This window comes from Rhineura floridana, chromosome 16 (assembly GCF_030035675.1).
Source record: "Rhineura floridana isolate rRhiFlo1 chromosome 16, rRhiFlo1.hap2, whole genome shotgun sequence".
Classification (NCBI taxonomy): Eukaryota; Metazoa; Chordata; class Lepidosauria; order Squamata; family Rhineuridae; genus Rhineura; species Rhineura floridana.
In genome coordinates this window covers 30,155,205-30,174,406 of record NC_084495.1, presented here as the reverse complement: position 1 = coordinate 30,174,406, position 19,202 = coordinate 30,155,205, and the positions used below count along the sequence as shown (strand labels likewise).

Sequence of the window (19,202 nt, the reverse complement as noted above, 5' to 3'; positions counted from 1 at the left end):
CTACCAAACTGCTCACTAGAAAAAATATATATATAAGGTGTCTCCAGACTGTTACTATTTTGTGGGTGGGATTCGAGCACATACAGGAACTTTAGGTTTGCGCAGTTGAATTGGATTAAAGCACTCAGTCACTTTGCGCAGCAAATCCACTTAAAAAAAACGCAAACACCAAAACCGACTGTATGCTGTTAGGAAAGTGAAGAGGGTATGCACGGAAAAGTGCAGGTTGAACAAATGATTAAGACGATAAGGAAGACATGTAAACAACCTTCTGAGGACTGTATACCAATGGTGGATGGGGTCACAGGCAACCTAAAAGCAGTCCTGCTGCCAATGGCCCATCTAGTCCAGCATCCTGTTCTCACAGTGGCCAACCAGATGCTTGTGGGAAGCCCACAAGCAGGACCTGACTGCAAGAGCATTTGTTTCCTTCCCATCAACTGGTATTCAGAAGCATGCTGCCTCTGACTGTGGAGCCAGCACATAGCCATCTTGGCTAATAGCCACTGATTGCCTTTTCCTCTATGAATTTGTTGAATCCTCTTTTAAAGCTGTCCAAGTTGGCGGCCATCACTGCCTCCCCTGGGAGCGAGTTCCACAGCTTAATAACTTTGCACTGTATGAAGAAGTACTTTCTTCTTTGCACAAAAGTGGGAGGAGCAAGGGACGTGACTCTTGACCTTTGAAGGGTAGGCTACCTTCCACTGCACAAAGTGCTCTCTCTCCTCACACACTCGCACATACACCTCCCTGCTCCATCTAGGCAAGCAAGAGGTGTTGTCATCGTTCAAGACCACATTTCAGCCAGGCTAAAGCATTCAAGGAGGATATGAGGCAAGGCTGGTGAGAGGGGTGGCCTGATGAGAGTGTGTGGCCAAGAGGTCTGAAGGGTTGCATTCGAGCCTGCCCCCCTCCCATGCCTGAGGTTTTCTACTCCTCAAAGAGAGTATCCTGGGAAAGGGCCCAGCAGGCTACAACCTGTCCAGGAGCACTAATCCACCCTGCACCATTTGGTACTACGTAGGTGCAGGCCCCAAGAATCCTGGGAACTGTAGTTGGTTAAGGGTGCTAGGAATTGTAGCTGTGTGAGGGGTAAACTACAGTTGCCAGGATATTTTGGGGGAGGGAGTCTGCTTGGAAAGTATGGAGTGTACGCAGCCCAGGTTGTAGTCTGGTGATGCTTGAAGGGCCACAGATTCCCCACCCCTGCTGTAGAGGGTAATTTGCTTTCTTTTTTCTGTAAATAAATAAATGAATCACCATCATTAGGGTTGTTGCTTGATTAAAAGGAATCTTAATATAGCTCCTCTAATCAATGAAATGTGAGTATGGGTTCAACAACTGAAAGCAAGGAGGATACTTTGTTTTTTTAGATAGACAGTAATGTCCTAGCGAACATCATCTTAGAAGAACCAAAATTAAAATAAGTTAAAACAATATACCTCAGAAGGATAAGTTGGGCCCTATGAGAGAGAGCTGGGGGTGTCTCTCTTAAAATGGCCCTTGCCATTTGCAGGTTTTTTGTTTTTGTTTAAGTACTTGTATTCAGGTGCATTGCTAGAGCCTTAAAAGACTCCGGACAAACACCTATGTAACAAATGTGCATATATTATTTTTATATGTAGTATTGTGGTTTGATTGTTGGATTGGGATCTGGGAAACCAAGGTTCAAATCCCCACTTGGCCATGAAGCTCATTGGGTGACCTTGGAGCAGTCACTGTCTCACAGCCTAACCTACCTAACAAGGTTGTTGCGAGGCTAAAATTGGGAGGTAGGAACCATGTTTTTATGCCAGCTTGAGCTCCTTGGTGAGATATAAATGTAGTAATAAAATATGTATAGATGAAAATTTAGATTGCTTGCAAGGCAGGGTTCCCTCTGAACAACAAAGTTGTTTATTTTTTAATTTCAAGTTTAAATAAAAGGGCAGAATTATTATTATTATTATTATTATTACCCCGCCCTTTTTCCAAAGCTGGAACTCAGGGCAGCTTACAAATAAAAATGAATACATATAATAAAAACATACAAAAACCTGCATTTAAAATTGAATTAAACTATGTACGACATTAAAACATTTAAACATACACTTAAAATGGTTCAAAAACAATTTTAAAATAATGCAATTAAGGCAGTAAAACAATACTGCACACCTCTTAAACGCTATCCTTAAACATCTTCTATTCCAAAGGCCTGTTGGAATAAAAAGTATTGTTATTATCTTTATTTCTCAGCCTAGCCTTCCTCACAGGGTTGTTGTGAGGATAAAATGGGGCATTCCTTGGAGGAAAGTTGGGATGTTCATGTAAGTAAATGAATGAATCCTGCAGTGACAGTTTGCAAATCTATTTGGGGGTAAGCTCTTTGGAGCTCACTAGGACGCTGCCTGCATGCAACATCGACGACACAACTTCCTTGCAAGAAAATATGCTATTTCCAGAAATGATGTTGGTTAGATAATTCTGCCATAAATGAGGATGGCTTAACTGAAGTCTATGCTATTAGAATTTTACTTGTATGTGTGCGTTTAAGGGCAAGTTGTTTTCACTTAATAGAATATAAGTTTCTCTGTGTGTGACTATGTAGATGAAAGGGGACCAGATATATGAGTTTGTTGACTCCCACGTCGTCATGCTGCGGTAATTATGTTGTCGATTGCAGCCCGGTTTCTCTTTCCCTAAACATATGAGCAGCCTGACATTATGCATGTTTACTTAGAAGGAAGCCCGTCTGGAACCAATAGAATTTACACTTAAGTAGGGGTGCCAGAAAAGGAAAGGGCTGTGGTCTTGCATTCCAGGAAATCCCATGTGTACAACTTTTTTCCAAGTTTTGGGGCAAGCACCCTTCAATGCTACCCAAGCTTATTCCTGGTTTGCTTACTCGGAAGGGCATTCCGCAAGAGTTCAGAGGGGCTTGTTTCCTAAATACACGCTTAAGAGCGCAGGGTTTGCAGGAAAGCCAGACTCGAATCTAAAAGTCGGGTTGTGTGCCCGCAAGCCCCCTTGAACTGTGCGGGCTTAACTCCCGAGCATGCACGAGTGACGATCGGGCTGTGCAGGATCTTCTTCTTAAGGACTTCTAAGATCCTAGACTTGGCTGGTTTTGCAAAAGAATAAGAAACCCCAAACCTGCCAGATCAGGTGTGCTGTAAGACTGTCGCTCTACAGCTCCTTTCAGCGCCTACCCAGTTCCTGTTACTTTACTACTACTCCTCCACAAACTCTCTCCCCCCCCCCCTTCTTTCTCTGGAGTGGTTTGTGGCTTGGTTTTATATATATGTATGTGGGCTCCCTTTTGCCAGGCGGGTGTTCTTTTTGAATGAATGACTTAACCGGCTCCAGCCAATAGGCTCGGGGCTCTGATTAATATTCAGGAGCCTCTCGGCCAGTAGCAGAGCGAGGAGGTTGTTTTAAACGGCAGAGCCCCGCAGCCAATCAGGCCGCTCTCGTAGGCAGCCAACGCGAGGCTGAGCCCCAGCTACTAGCGCTGAGTCTTAGCGCGTCGTCTGTGCGCCTCGCTCTCTTCCCTTGCTTATCGCCTAGGTTAAAGCGAACAATACAGGTAGGTTCCTGGAGCACTTTGCAACTTTTTTTCCGGGAGGCGACCGCTTTTCTGACCCTCTTAAATTTCCATCCTTTAAAAAAAATTCGCTCCATTTTTAATTCCTTTTTAGTAAAAAAAAATTCCCTTTGGCATTTTTTTTTAGATTTCCAGGTTTTATTTTATATATATTTCCCAATAAACTTTTATCTCTTGGCTTCTCCCCAGCCTGCCTCTTAACGAGGCGTGAGGAAATCAGGCTTGTCCCGGATCCGAGTGTAAATGCAACTGGGTTTTTATTTTATTTTATTTTTGATAGGGGGGGAAGGGGGGGCGGTGCGGCGTAAAGCTAGACTTAATTTTTGTTTTAAAGGGTGGAAATCTAAATTGTCAGTTGAGGGTGCCTCTGCTCTCTGCAGGGAAAATAATATGCCCACACAAAGTAAATGCCGGGCAGCGTGGATTTTCTGCTCCTGTAGTGGAATATGGCTGGTGCATTAACTTCCCCGCATGGGCAGGGATCTCCCGCTTAACGGGCGTGCGAGCCCCGCGCCTCCGATCGTTTCGTCCATGCGTGTTGCCTCTCGCCTGGCTTGCCATTCTTGGGGATCGGGGGGCATGAAAGTTGCCTTGCCGTGCGCAGTGCTGGTGCCTGCTGTTTATTCTGCATTAATAATGGCTGTCGCTTTAGCATCTGACAGGGATAAGCCCTGCGCGTCCCGGAGAGGAACGCACACATTTATCTCGCCCGCCTCCCCCTTTAGTCTGTTGTTTTTTTCTCCCCCCCTCGCCTCCCGACCCGTCCCGAACCTTTCGTTTCCTCCTTATTTTCGTTTCCCCTCCCTAAAAAGGTGCCCCTCGTCCCGCTCCGTCCGCCGCTAAGCCCCGGTCCGTTTCTCCCTCGCCCTGCCGCTGCCTGCTGGAGCTCTCTCTGTGCATTAATATGGCTGGCGTTTCAGTGGTACGGCGAAGGGAAGAAAGACGTGTAAAGGCAACAGAGAGGCGGGGAGGGGGAGCGGCGTGGGGGGGGGAAACCCGCGGGGGAGCCCCGCAGAGCCCCCGAAGCTTTCGCCATCGCCCCCAACGGTTTATCTCTACCTGTCTGTGCCCTTGGCGGGGTCTGTTGGGGCCGGGTTGGGCTTTTTTGCACTTTTTCCCTTCGACGCGGACGAGTGTAGCCGGGGCTTGTAATGGCTGCATGGCAGTCTTTGTTATACAGACTATTGCGCTAAGCAGGGAAACGGGAGGAAGGGGGGAGGCTGCTTCAAAGCTGCTTTTCGGGCCTTTCCCGACCCCTGGGCGCCCCCTGGACCCCCTCGTAGGAAAGAGGGGCGCTTTTTCTACCAGGCTGGCTGGTGTTGGGGAGGCTGGCTGCTTTGGTTTGCCCGCCTGGGGAGTTTATTTCGGCAGACGGGCGCCGCTGGCTTTGTTAGGCATAGCAGCCTCACTGCCTTGTAGTGGAGAAGCCATTTTAGCGAATGGAGCTGGCTATGGGCGAGGGGAAGGCTTCTCACCATATCCCTGCCTTAGCTAGCACCAAGACTATAGAGATTGCTATAGCAAAGGGCAAGAACCCCGTTGTCTACCCCAGCTTCGGCTGGCTTGGCCCCCCCCGGCCCAAGGCACCCCCTAGGAGAGCCCAAGGGCTTATTTGAGGGGCACTTTCTTTCATGAGTAAACATTACACAAAATGGAAGATGAATTATTGGTGTCTTTGGTGACCTGTCGTTTTTTCCCCTCCTCTCTCTTTTCAACCCAGCTATCTTGTCGGAGGCTTTCCAGCAAATATATAGCGATCCCAGCTGCGTTCGCTACGGTAGTAAAGGGGCTCTTTAAAGGCCACTTGTCCCAATATGATAACGATGAAAAAAGAGGTTTTTTCTCTCTCCAATGACCTTGGGGGCAGGGGAGTAAGGGACATGAGGGGCGCAAAGGCATAAGGAAACAAAATGCAGCCCCCCCCCCAAATCTTCATCTGAAACTTTTTCAGATCGTCATGCAGCCTTTTAATAAGGGACTGAAATAGGATTTAAAAAAAAATTAGGGAAAAGGAAATGCAACTTTTTTTTAAAGGGGGGTGTCTATCCTTAAATTTTTTTCTGGATAGGAAGAAATCAAGGCAGTATATCTTGGAAGAAAATTATTTTTAACTTTTTAAATTTTATTGCAAATACTGATTAAACACATTTTTTTTAAATAAAACATTGTGAGCAGCCCCCCCTTTTTTAACCCCACAAATGGTTGCTTTTTCAGGAAACTAGATGGGGAAAGATGCTTTCATGTCTAAAAACTTAGTAACTGTTCTGGAGATAAAATAAATTAGTGGCCACCCTGACATCTAAACTATGCCTCTTAGTGGAGCAACGTGAACCTTATAACTCGTGCTGTAATACCATAAACTCTTTCAGCATATTTTAACCAATTTCAGAGGCACTATTTTGGAAATGCTGGTAGTAGTGAAAAGTGCCCACATAAGATGAATGACAGATACTCTTGACATGAAATGTATTATTTATTTGTTTGAAGTTCTGAAGAAGTGATAGGGGCATTCTCTTACTGGGTCTGCAAGCCACAACTGTGTGTATTAGTTAACCGTTTGGTACTCTGGCATTATGGGCTGGTTCACACATGTGCTTGATCATCATATATAAGCAATTGAACTAGTAGTTGATGCTATGCAGTAAAGATGTGGACAGGCAAGTAGAAGATTTGCAGTGCCCATGTCAGCTCAAGAACATGCAATTTCTCACTGGACAGAAATTGGTACCTTTTGGCTGTGAGTTCTTTAGTGCCATGCATGCATGTGTCAGTCAGGCTCCCTTATTCTTAACCAGCCTGAGGGTAGCCTGGCAATATGTTTGCTTGCCTAGTACACACAACTTAAATTGTTTGTTGGGGTGTGTGTGTTAAAATATTTTCCCAGAGAATAAAAATGGCTAAAGGTGACCCGAAAAAGCCGAAGGGGAAGATGTCTGCTTATGCCTTCTTTGTTCAGACCTGCCGTGAAGAGCACAAGAAGAAAAACCCAGAAGTTCCTGTCAACTTTGCAGAATTCTCCAAGAAGTGCTCGGAGAGGTGGAAGGTATTGTCTTCAATGCCAGATTCTCACACTTGCTCTAAAGATGATGGTCTGATGAGAACAGGCGATGTGTTCCCTGGACTTTAAAGCACACACACAGAAGATTTCAACTTTAAAGCAAAAGCTTCACCCTTGTTTATCCACCAAGGGCTAGGTCTCAGGGCTCTGAAACCTTGTGTGCATCTTCTCTTTTAAGTTAAGTGTGTGGGAGCCTTCAGTCCTCCAGATGCTGCCAAACTATAGCTCTCATCAGCCCTGGCCACCATGGACAATGGCCAAGGATGATGGGAATTGGAGTCCAGCAACATCTGGAAGGTCACACGTTCCCCACCCCATATGTAAGTTGCTTGGAGACCTTTTGAGTAACAAGCAGCTAATAAGTTTAATATTACTACTAATAAATAATAGTAACAAAGTAGAGGATGCAGAATCTCTACTTCTGGGTAGCCGACAAGGTGCTCTCCAGATGTTACAGAGTAGAGCTCCCGTCATGCTTGACCATTGGCCATGCCGGCTAAGGAGGACGGAAGCTGTAGCTCAAAATTTCTGGAGGGCACCACATTGACTACTGATACTCTGCATTGTCTTCTGGAGAGTACCATGTTGGTTACTGATACTCTGCATTGTCAATGACAGTATTTGCACAGCTCTAGCTGTGGTTAACCTATTAAGGATGTGCTGTAAGGATTTGTGTTTACAAATTGTGTATACAGGAAGCTTTGGAGTAAAATACAGTGGTTTGCATTTTCCTTTGGAGAGGAGAGTCTTCTGCGCGCTGTGTGCAGTCTTAATATGGAGCCTATCTCCATTGGATCTAACGCATGTAAACACGAGCCAGTGGCCCCTACAGGGTTATATTCGACACGAGTCCTATTCAGAGTAGACCCACTGAAGTTAATGAATGTGACTTACGTAGGACTTAGTTGAATACAACCCACAGATTTGGGCTTGGCAACGAGAACCTGGAGTGTCAGTTCTACTTCAGATTCTTGAGAGCATCTCAGACTTTTTTTATTTTATTTTTGGAACATAGTAATCTGCTATGTCAGACCATTGGTCCATTAGCTTAGCACTGCTTACTTGAGTAGGCGACAGCTCTGCAGGGTCCTGGGCAGAGATCTTTGCTTAGGACCTTCCTCATGCAAAACATGCACTCTACCTCTTGAGCAATGGTCCTTCCCTCCTGCTGTCATTTGTGGCTTGTGTCTTCTTTTTTTTTTTTGAGGGAGAGACGCGCGAGTTACTGGCTGTGTTTGACTTTCAGACCATGTCAAGCAAAGAGAAGGGTAAATTTGATGAGATGGCTAAAGCGGACAAAGTACGGTATGATAGAGAAATGAAGGATTATGGGCCAGCGAAGGGTGGCAAGAAGAAGAAGGACCCCAATGCCCCCAAACGGCCACCGTAAGTAACTTCCCTACATAAGTGTGTCTGTAACTTCCTTCTTCAAATTCCCAGACTTGTTAGGTAAAATATTGCAACCTGCATTTTGTTTTCTAAAAGAGAGGTAGATGTGGCAATAGAGCTGCACAGCAAGCTGCTTTATACCGAGTCAGACTGTTGGTCCATCTAGCTCTGTGTTGTCTACACTGACTGGCAGCAGCTCTCCCAGGTTTAAGGCAGGAGTCTCTCCCAGGTCTACCTGGAGATGCTGGGGATTGAACCCGGGACCTTCTGCGTGCAAAGCACGTGCTCCACCTCTGAGCTGTGGCCCTTTCCACAGGGCTGGTGAGCTGAAGCTACAAAAAACTCTTTTTAACAAACTCTCTTCAGAGCTGACTGCAACTTCTCCCTCTGCTGCATTTTTGGGGAGAATTAACCCGTTATTAACAAACGGTTGGAAAGACTTGAGTGTTTTCAAGGTAGTTGTTAGGCATTACTGCTTTTTAAAACGCTTCTAATGTCCGATTACCAAAGCTTGAAATCTTGGAACTCAGTAGCTGATTGATAGGGGCACCATTTGCTACTTTTGTGACTATCCTGGTAGGGGTAGGGGATACAAGCTTGAAATCTTGGCTTCGCTTGACCATCCTGATCTATTTTTATTATTTATTTAATAGCACTCTAGAGCGTTCAGTGTTTCACATAATGCTTGCAACACTCCTGGAAGATGGGCCAGGAGTGTCTCCGTATGACATTTTGTGGGGGTGGGGATGCTGATGCTGAGGACTAGTGGCTTGCCAAAGTCCATCTCGTCAGTTTTTGCAAGTTGAATTTAAAGCAGGGAATTCCTAGTTCATACGGCTAAATTATATCTTCTCTAACTGGTTTCATACCAGTCATGGATTTCTCCTGCGCCCCCCTCCCCCAAAAAGAAAGACTTGGCACCTGTGGGAATCTTTGAATCCCTAGTGCTTACTTACACACCGGCCTCGTTTGAATGCAATGCTAAAATGGTTTAGCTGGCAACTGTCCCCAGCCTGGTGCCAATTAAATATTGCTGGGCTGCAACTCACATCAACTATGGCCAGTTGTCAGGGAAGATGGGAGTTGTAGTCCAACAATGTCTGGAAAGCACCAGTCTGGGGAAAGCTGATTTAGTACTATATGACCAAGCATCGGACTCGTGATCTTCCCCTTCTCTGCAAGCATGGCTGCAAGGAGGAGATTGAAGCTTTTGTTTCTATTTTTCAGCTAAGAGCAAAAACTTGTTATGTCTGAGCCCAGATAAACTGTGGCTTAGAGCTTCCAATCTCCTTGCAGTCGCGCCAGGGGGAGCATGCAAATTTGAGGCTCATATATTCAACACTGAATCATAGTGTTACATCTGAACCAAATAACTTGTTGGGGAGAGGAAGCTACTGTTATTATTTATTACATTTATATACCACCTTCCTCCAAGAAGCTGAAAGTGGTGTACATGGTTTTCACCTCTCCATGTTACCATCACAACAACCCTTTGAGGTAGGTTAGGCTGAGAGGCAATGACTGGCCCAAGGTCACCCATTGAGCTTCATGGCTGAGTGGGGATTTGAACCCTGGTCTCACAGGTCCCAGTCTAAACCAGTTTGTGAGTAGTGTAGGTAACATACCCTTGGCCACCATCAACAGCTCTCAACTGTGGTTTGTCTCCTTCCCTCTGCAAGGTCTGGATTCTTCCTGTTCTGTTCAGAATTCCGTCCCAAGATAAAATCCACTAATCCTGGCATCTCCATTGGAGACGTGGCAAAGAAACTGGGCGAAATGTGGAACAACCTCAGTGATGGGGAGAAACAGCCTTACAACAACAAGGCTGCCAAACTGAAGGAGAAATATGAAAAGGTAAGGCTCAGGTGGCTTCTGTCCATGTGGTGCAAAAGGACTGTTGCTTGCCTTTCTCCAAAAATGAAACTCCGGACTCGTGTCAACATTGCAAAGCAGCCTTCTCCAGACTGGTGCCCTCCAGATGCTTTGCTGGGCTGCCAATTTCCATAAGCCCTAGCAATTGCTGCTTGGCTGATGGGAGTCCAACAGCATCTGAAGCATGCCAGGTTGGAGAAGACTGCTTTAAAGGGAGCTTCACTAATGCATGTGGTGCTCCCAGTTAGTGATTTTCCAGCTAAAGGTACATTCTAAGCCTATTGATAGCTCCTTCACTGGAATCGGTTCCAGTTAAATCAGGGAGTACATGCTTACCAGGTAGATGTGCTTAAAAGTTGGCTTAGAGGTGTCATCAAGGCCTTCGAACGTCTACACTGGTAAGATAGAGCTTGCTGGCCTTGGCCATCTTCACTGGAGGAAACCTTGGCACACCCCTTTGCTGCATAAGAAGTGTACTAGCCCACTCTGTCCTGGAGGCTCGAAGGGGGTAACTGAAGCAAAACACTATTAACACTCTGGATATTTTAATTGTAAAGCTTCCCTGCTCTTGCTAACTTAGTCCTGACTCCCAGAGGCCAGCCCAAAGGGGAATGCGTTTACAGCTTTTTAAGAATATGCCTCTTTTTCTCTCTCTCCCCCTCCATCACAAAGTAATAGTGATGGACTCTGCTAAAAGGCTTGAAAGCTTTTAAATGAAAGCATTTATTTATTTATTATTTGATTTCTATCCTGCCCTTCCTCCCAGCAGGAGCCCAGGGCAGCAAAACACAACTAATCCCTGCTAGGTCAGGCCAAAGGCCCACCTACTCCAACATCATGTTCTCGTAGTAGCCAACTAGATGACTGTGGGAGGCCCGTGAGCAGGACCTGAGTGCGCCAGTGCCCTCTACCCACTTGCAGTTCCCAGCAGCTGGTATTCAGAGGCATTCTCCATTAGAGAACATAGCCTTCATGGCTAGCACCATTGACAGCCCTGTCCTCCATGAGTTTGTCTAATCCTCTTTTAAAGCCATTCAAGTTGGTGGCTGTCACTGTCTCTTGTAGGAGCGAATTCCATAGTTTAACTACGTGCTGTGTGAAGAAATAGGACTTTCTTTTGTCTGTCCTGAAATTCAAGGAATTTTGAAGAGAGGTAGCTAAGGTATTCAAGAGGTGGCTAAGCTGTGTCGTATGGCATAATTTTTTTAAAATTTATAATTTACCTTTTCTCCTCCAGGAAGGAGTTGCTCAAAGCAGCTTACAAATATAAAAGCAAGCATAAGAACAACAGTGATTCCACCATTAAAACGTAAACGATCAAACTAACACTGGCAGCAAAAGCCACAAAAGGTCAGCCCTTGTGTATCAATACACTACGCATGAACAGAATCAAAACCTTGTTTTTAAAAGGAGTGTTTTCCAATTGCTGGCAGAACAAATAAAAGAAAGATATGCTCACCTGTTGCGCCAGGGATTTCCACACATGGGGCACCACCATGCAGAGAGCCCTTGCATGCACTGCCCAACCTTGTCTCAGGAGGCAGCGGTGCATCCAACAAATGTGCAACAGCTAATCTGAAAGGATGGGCAGATCCACATGAGAAAAGTCGTTCTGTTTAGGGCAGGTGTGGGGAATCTCTGGCCCTCCAGATGTTGTTGAACTACAACTCTCATCAGCCGCAGCAAGCATGGCCAATGGCCAGGGATTATCGGAGTTGCAGTTCGGTAACGTGGAGGGCCAAAGGTTCCCCACACATGGTTTAGGGGCAGCCTTTCCCAACTAGTGGGCCACCAGATGTTGTTGGACCACAACTCCCAATGAGCCTCAGCCAGCATTGCCAATGGTCAGGAAAGATGGGAATTGTGGTCCAACAACATCTGGTGGCCCACTAGTTGGGAAAGGCTGGTTTAGGACTTCATTGGTAACAACCGCCATCTTGAATTGCATCTTGAAATGGACTGGAAGCCAGTACCACTGATTCAGGAAGGGTGGACTTGGGGAACATGATTCTGCTGGTAGGAATGGAAGGTGGAGAAGCTGAGAATAGACTTCAGATCTCACAAACTAGTTTATATCCCCACCCTTTAAAAAAAGTGTTAAAGTTACATACATAAATATGGGAGGGATATTCTGAATCATACCAAGTCAGTAACATTCTGAAGGAAAGGCAACAGTTAAGACACAGTTTTCCAAGGCCATCTTTAAAAGCTTTTAAAGGGGTCAAGCCTAAGTCAGACAGGAAGGGCCGCTTTCCAAGAAGACCCCACCTCGTGTGTACGTTGACCTTCCCTGTGGGCACACAAGCAGGACTGCCAAAGCACGGCTTGTCGTATGGGCAAGGTCCTGTGGGTAGTAGAGCTTCTTAAAGTAACCCAGTCCCAAACTAGGACTTTGAAGGTTAACACTAGCACTTTGAATTGGATCTGGAAACTGTTTCTGTGGCTTTTCATCATAATTGATGCTTGTAAATTGGAGGCGTTGGGTGGTACCTTTTGTGTGGCAATGGTCGGTTTGTTGCTGATTCAGATATTCAGGGGTTGAGAGTTCCAGGACACTGTAGAGCTCCTTTTGCTCTTCTTCCTAATGAGAAGGGTTGGAGAAAATGCAGGTTTGCTTGCATTTACTCTGCATGGTAAAGATGGGGAACCTGTGGCCAGACACTTTTGAGTCCCAATTCCCATCACCCCTAGCCAGTATAGTCCATTGTCAGGGCTGATGGGAGTGGTTAGTCCAACAAAACCTAGAGGGCTGTTCCTGTTGTATGGCGGTACAAAATTTTCCCTACTAGAAGTGCAGAATGCACAGTGTCGCAGTTGTAAATGCAAAGAACCCCTTGTGTGAATGAGAGAAGGTTCTGCTCCTGTTGTGCAGGTGTGTCTTCCCTCCTGTGTTGCATGTCACACGGCTCCAGGAGCAGCAGCATCTTGTGGGGTGCAAGAGGGCAGATAGGGTATTCCCAAAGTTCTTGGTATCCAAGCCTTTGTTTGCAAGCATTAATAATTGCTGTTCATAAGAACTACCACCGGGCTCCAACGAAAGAAGTTGCAATCTAATAAAATTGTCCTTACTGGCTATCCGTTTTTTAGGATTTGGTCTAATCCTGGTTACCTTCCCTACAGCCACCCAACCCCGAGGTGTGTGCAATAGCGCTCAAGCTTTTTGCACTTGAGAGTGGCTATCCTGAGTTCCCTTAAAGGGTACACGTGCTGATAATGCAAAGGCCAGTGAAAGTCATCCTCTTGCTATTGCAGGATGTTGCAGACTACAAGTCTAAAGGCAAGTTCGATGGCGCAAAGAGTGCAGCGGCCAAAGCGGCTGCTGCAGCTCGGAAAAAGGCAGAAGAGGAGGAAGAGGATGAAGAAGATGATGAAGAGGAGGAAGATGAGGAGGAGGATGACGAATGAGAAACTGTAATATTTGTCTCCATGTGAATACCATAGAGTAGGGGAAACACCATTCGGAAAAAGAGAAAACAAACCTGCACCTCTTATTTAAGATGGTGTCTTATTTGCCCTTTTTATTAGGTTTAATGACACAATTTGAATTCTGACCTCACGGTAGCTTCTTTGGGAAAAAAATTAAATAACGTGCTCTAGGAAAATACAGGAAGGAAGGAAAAACTAAAAACAAACCATGGTTTACATTAAGTGGCCATGGGTGTCCTTGGGCACCCTGAAACTGTAACAAAGTTGTACATATTTCCAAACATTTTTGAAACAAAAAAGTGGAAGCAAGATGCTCTCGTGTTCTCCTCAACTCTGTGCACTTTCTTGTTGGTGTAACAAAGCATTTAAAATGTTTCTCAAGCATCTTATTTTTTAATTTGTAAGGTGGTGTTTTAACTATATGGTTATTGGCTAGAAAATCCTGGGTTATAAAACTGTACATATCTATAGTTTGTAAAAACTAGACAGATTCTTGTGGTTCATGCTTTGAGCGGTGATGCCTCGGAGGGGGAAGGCGTATGACTTGAGGAAGGTTGTAATGCTCTTCCACGGAGGGGTTGTGTCTCAAAGCACGCTCTGCGAAAGTAGATCTATTTACACTACAGTGGGCGTCCATTTAGCTTAAAGTTGTCTTTCTGTATATAGTGAAACTAGCATTCTGCGGCCATTCTTAGTTGTGGAAAGGGAGGGGGGGGACTTCAGCTGGCATGAGAAATTGTATGGAAACTTTTTTCCCTTTTTTTTAGTTAAGTGGGGTAGTTTTTAAACGGAAACTGTAGGTCTCTTCGTTGTCAGCTTAAAAAGTGAAGAGAGGGCCCAGAAAACAAGTTCAAAAACACTCTGTACTTAAAAAAAGAGAAACACAAATTTGCAAAAAACGTTATGTTGGTTTTTTGTATGTTTAGAATGCTGAAATGTTTTTGAAGCAAAAAATAAACAGTATTACATTTTTAAAACTTCTTGACAATATTCTAAAATTTTCTGCTTTTAACAAGGTTACCTGCAGCAGCAAAACGACAAAAAGTTAGCAGTTCTGGCAGCATCAACCCAGCCAGTGGACCGATTTAAAACTTTTAGCAAATACTTTTCCACTTCCTCAAGGATGAACATGATGGACAGTTTTAATACTAGTCTAGGAAAGGTGACTACTTGAGTTAAAGATGCTATGCAAGTTTGAATCTTTTATTCCTTTGAAAGTAGGAGACTTGTGACCTTAAATTGTGTGAATACCACCATTTGGAAAGGTAGGTGACTAAGAGGGAGCAGATGTTTCTTTCTAGCTGTGTTGGGTACCTTTATAGCCCAAATGCTATGCTTTGTAAATATTAAAATGTGCCTTTTTTTGTCCTGTGTTTAAACTGTTTCAGACTCATGGTGTGTTTTTTTCCCCCTCCCTTGCCCATCAGCTGTCCAATCATTGGTAGGAGAAATATTAGACGGCAATAAGTTTTCATTGCTGAATCTTTCAGGGGCAGTCTTGGGCATCTGCTCTTTGCCTTGTTCTCTTAATATCTCTATGGGCTTACAACATTTCTGCAAAGGGATGGGTCCAATATGCCATACTTGACCATTACTCGGGTGGGGGAGGTAGATTTGAATTCCTCTACTTCGTTGAGAAGGCCAAGTTACATTATGTCACTGTATACAGAATGAAGGGTTGGGTTGGATCCAGACTTAAGTTACTTGCATGTGGGTCCCACTGAAATCCATGGAACTCAAAAAATCCTGAGCAGCTTGTTCTGATTTTGGTGGGATCCAAATGCAACTAAGTCTGGATCCAACCCACTGTAATCGAACAGGTTACTTGTACTTGGGTCCCACCAAAATCAATAGGACAAGTTGGTAGTGATTTGGAGCAGTATACATAGCTGCTGTTCTGTTTAATCCCCACAACAGCCCTGTGAGGTAGATTTGGCTGAGGTAGTGACACATCCCCAAGACTATCCAATTTGATTTATGGCTGAGCAACTATCTGAGCCCAGCTCCTGGTAGTCTGGATTGAGAACTATTCTATATCTTACATTTCTAGGCAAATGTCAGCTCAAGGGAGCTTGTAGATCTTTTTAAGATAAAGCAATAGAGAAGCCAAAAAAAAAGGAAAATTAACTTGGACTATTTCAGAAGGCATTTTTTAATACCCAGTTATGAGGGGATCAGTTGAACCCCTCAGGAGAGTCTTTCATAATCTGCCATGATGGGGAAGGCCCTTTCTCTTTTCTCCTACTATGTTCTCTGCTACTTAAAAATAATTTGAGTCAGGTAGACTTTTCACCTGTCTAGTTAAAGAACTGAGTCCAAATCGAACTTGGTCACAACTGATCCCCCAGTAGCTGTAAATGCAACTTTTGTAGTGGTTTGGAAGTTGAATTTTGACTTCTCTCTTCTTGCCTTCCCCAGCCCAAAAATAAAGTGCAAGCTGTATGCATGCTGTTATCTGTTTAGGATGGCTACTGGCATCTTCCATTCATGTGCAGTTGGAGTTGTGTGAAACCGACCACATGTTGGACAATGAAGCTGCCACATCTGGAAAAAAGGGGTTTGTGCATATGTGTATGTATGAGAGTGTACCACTATGTTTCTCACACCAAAAATAAAATGGTTAAAAAATGCCTTGTTAAACTAGCTGTGGGTAGTTTTATAAGTTGTCATACCTTGAGAAACTAGTATAGCATTAAGAGCTGTGGATTAGGAAATCACTAACTCATCTTACTTTTGGCCATTGACTTGCTACAAGTCTCTTGCCTAAGGCAATCCCTTTCTCCCGTCTGCTGTATGGGGAACTTAAATGTGTGGTTATTTTATGACTGGGGCTGCTTATTGTATTGGATTCAATGGCCCTCAGGGCTACTCTTCCCCCCCCCCTCCGGTTGCACCTCATTGCCTTCTGGCATGTCAAGCTCCAGATAATCTTATGGGGAAATAGTCCTTAAATCAGTTCCATTTGCACCAACACTGGTGAAGACTAAAGCATGGACTTCATGCCCAGTAGTCTGCAGCTTCTGTCATTTCCACAGTGCAAAGTTGGTTTGCTTCTAAGATTATAGTTAGGACTGCAGTGTGTTTTGTTGATTGCTAGAATATTTTGATTGGGAAACTCATTGGTGCCGTGGTTACCAGCAATGTGAAAAATGCTATCCAAGGGATCGTCCTTGAGTAGCCCTGGCCTCATTTGGCAGGAAGGGTAGGATATAAATTTAATGTTAAAAAACCTTGAGCAGTGCTGCCATCCCACAATAAAGACTCGTCATATATGTGGATGTACGTAGTCCAGAAACACGCAAGCAGTATTCAAAAGTTGCTTCCATGTTTAAAACTAACAAGACCAAACTTACAAACTGGATGAAACGAAAGATGCTATAGAGTAAGGTTCAGCAAGTGGTGGTGGGGGTCCCCCCCCAGTAGAAAAAGCAGTACAATGCTGTATAGCCGGGCCATAGCATGGGATTCAGGGACAGGCGTCTCATGTCCTTATTGCCTTTCTAGAGGATCCAATTGCTAACCCAAAACATTGTGATTTTGTCATTCCTCTCCATTTGTTATTTCTCCATCCCCTGCTGGTTGTGTTCAAACATGGATAATTTCTAAAACTGCAGAGTTGAGGCAGTATTGTGGCTTATATAATCATCTGCTGGAAACTTACAGGTATAAGGTATAGGGAACACTTGGCCCTCCAGATGTTGCTGAACTACAACTCCCATCAGCCCCAGCAAGGCCAGGGATGATGGAAGCTGTAGTTCAGCAACATCTGCAGGGCCAAAGGTTCCTCACACCTGCTCCAAGCAAGGGTGGCAACTGTTTGGCACTCCAGATGTGGCTGAACTACAATTTCCATCATCCCCAGCAAGCATGGGCAGGGATGATGGGAGTTGTGGTTCAGCAACATCTAGAGTGCCAAAGGCTCGCCACCTTCAGAGTGTGGGAGGCTGGTCACCGGGGCAAGGTGTGGGACAGAGCCCTACTGATATTTTTTTGTGCTGTGTTGCTTAAGTGTACACTATCTTTTCAAAGGGGGGGGGGATGGGGGGAGAAAATCAGAAATTGGCCCCATGGTCAGTAACTCCATCGGGTGCCCCATCAGGTGCAGCGGTTACCAGTGTAAAGGCAAGAGCTAGAGCAAACTTGTGAGCTCAGGAACTACCTCAGTCATAATCCAATGAGTTTCCAAGCTCAAAGAATTGGACTGGGTGTCCATGCTGGGCAATACTGCTTCGGGGGAGGGAGACGCAGGGGAATCACCAGCATTCATTGTACTTTGCAGTCTGTTCCTCATCTTAAAAGTACTCCTCAGGTTTTGTGTGTACGTCTAGTTTTAAATGCTTGCAAACTTTTCCGCCATTCCAGCTGCGTGATCTGCACTCTTGCAGGCTTAGTGTAGGGGTAGCCAGCATAGTATTCTCCACATATTTGTAGATTCTAACTCCCATCAACACCAGCCAGTATGGCCAGTGGTCAAGGATAAGCGCTGTAGTCCAGTAACGTTTGCAGGGTGCTACGCTGGCTACCTCTGGATTAACTTCGTATCTCTGTGAAGACATTTATTTTGTATGTTTCTTTTTTTAAAATCAAAACAAACAGAATTGGCTTGTTATCTTCTTTAGAACTGATGGTACCTGATTGCTGCCAGAAGAAAATGTTGTGCCTGAGCTGAATGGAAATACAGATCTGGCTGGCTGATGGAGGAGTCTTATCTAGTGTGGGGATGGAGCTATATATGCATTAGCTAGCAAGTGAGATGAATAGTTTACAGGAGAGGATTCCTACAGGAGACTTTTTTACCTTCACGAAGCTAAAAGTATGTGGAACATTTGTGGTATTTTAAAATCTTATTTATTATATTTAAATCCCACCTTTTCTCCAAGGCGTTTGAAGTGGTATAAATGCTTTCCCCCCCTCTCCAGTTTATCCTCGCAGCAATCCTGTGAGTTAGGATAGGCTAAGAGACAGTGACTGGCCCAAGGTCAGCCTGTGTGCTTAATGTGGCTGAGTGGAGATTCAGACTCTGGTCTCCCAGGTCCTAGTCCAGCACTCTTAAGCACTACACCACACTGACTAACTGGAAACTAATGTGGAAAAGGCCCTATATCCAATGAGTCTGTCAGTGGCAGAAGTAGAAGCTAGAGGAGGGCCCTTTACTGCTAGTACTTCCGGGTTTATATCCTGGCTTACAACCCAGTCCAAGGCCTTTGTGTCCCAAAATGGCTGGAAATTGCTACCTCTAGAAGATGTTCTGCTGTCTGCAGGGCAAGCCCCTTCTCTGTGGTGGCACACAAGCTGTGGGATTTCTCTGTCATGTTGCCTGCACCATTCTCCTACCAAGGCTAGGTGATGGAAGGAAGGGTGGAATCCCTGTGCTGAACTTACTGTGTGGAAGCAGCTGTCTGCATGGCAAATTCCCCTGTAGGTAACAATTCAGGTGGCACTTGTCTTGTGTGGATCGATCCCGAGTACCTAATAGTTTTCATGTGAAGTGTGGTGTAGTGGTTAGAGGGTTGGACTAGGACCTGGGAGACCAGGATTCAAATCCCCATTCAGCCATGAAGCTCAGTGGGTGACCTTGGGCCAGTCACTTCCTCTCAGCCTACCCTACCTCACAGGCTTGTTGGGATTAAATGAGGAGGGGGAGAACCGTGTATACCACCGTGAGTTCCTTGGAGAAAAGGGGGGATAGAAATACAATAAATATTTTTAATCCGATAAACTTATTGTGAGCGTGTTGCTCCTTATGTAAGGGGGAAGGTAGGAGGCTGGCAGGGAGGAATGCACCAAGGTATGCAGAAGTATAAAAATACTGAAGGGAAGGGCGAAAACAACCAAAGCAGCCCAATGAGACCTGAACATGCTCAGCATGGAACG

The 19,202-nt window shown here is 45.0% G+C and overlaps 1 protein-coding gene across 2 annotated transcripts; it reads left to right on the top strand.

Moving 5' to 3' along the window:
- The first annotated feature begins 3,434 nt into the window (after positions 1–3,434).
- Positions 3,435–14,710, top strand: HMGB3 (high mobility group box 3). 2 transcript variants are annotated; one of them, XM_061598423.1, is made up of 6 exons: positions 3,482–3,565; positions 6,468–6,626; positions 7,888–8,027; positions 9,710–9,884; positions 13,155–13,313; positions 14,345–14,710. In XM_061598423.1, exons 2-5 carry the CDS (start codon positions 6,477–6,479, stop codon positions 13,305–13,307), a joined length of 618 nt encoding a protein of 205 aa, XP_061454407.1. In that variant the 5' UTR covers positions 3,482–3,565; positions 6,468–6,476; the 3' UTR covers positions 13,308–13,313; positions 14,345–14,710. The 2 variants fall into 2 exon arrangements, with proteins under 2 accessions (XP_061454409.1, XP_061454407.1); XM_061598425.1 differs by having other exon boundaries at positions 3,435–3,565; positions 13,155–14,710.
- The last annotated feature ends 4,492 nt before the right edge of the window (positions 14,711–19,202 follow it).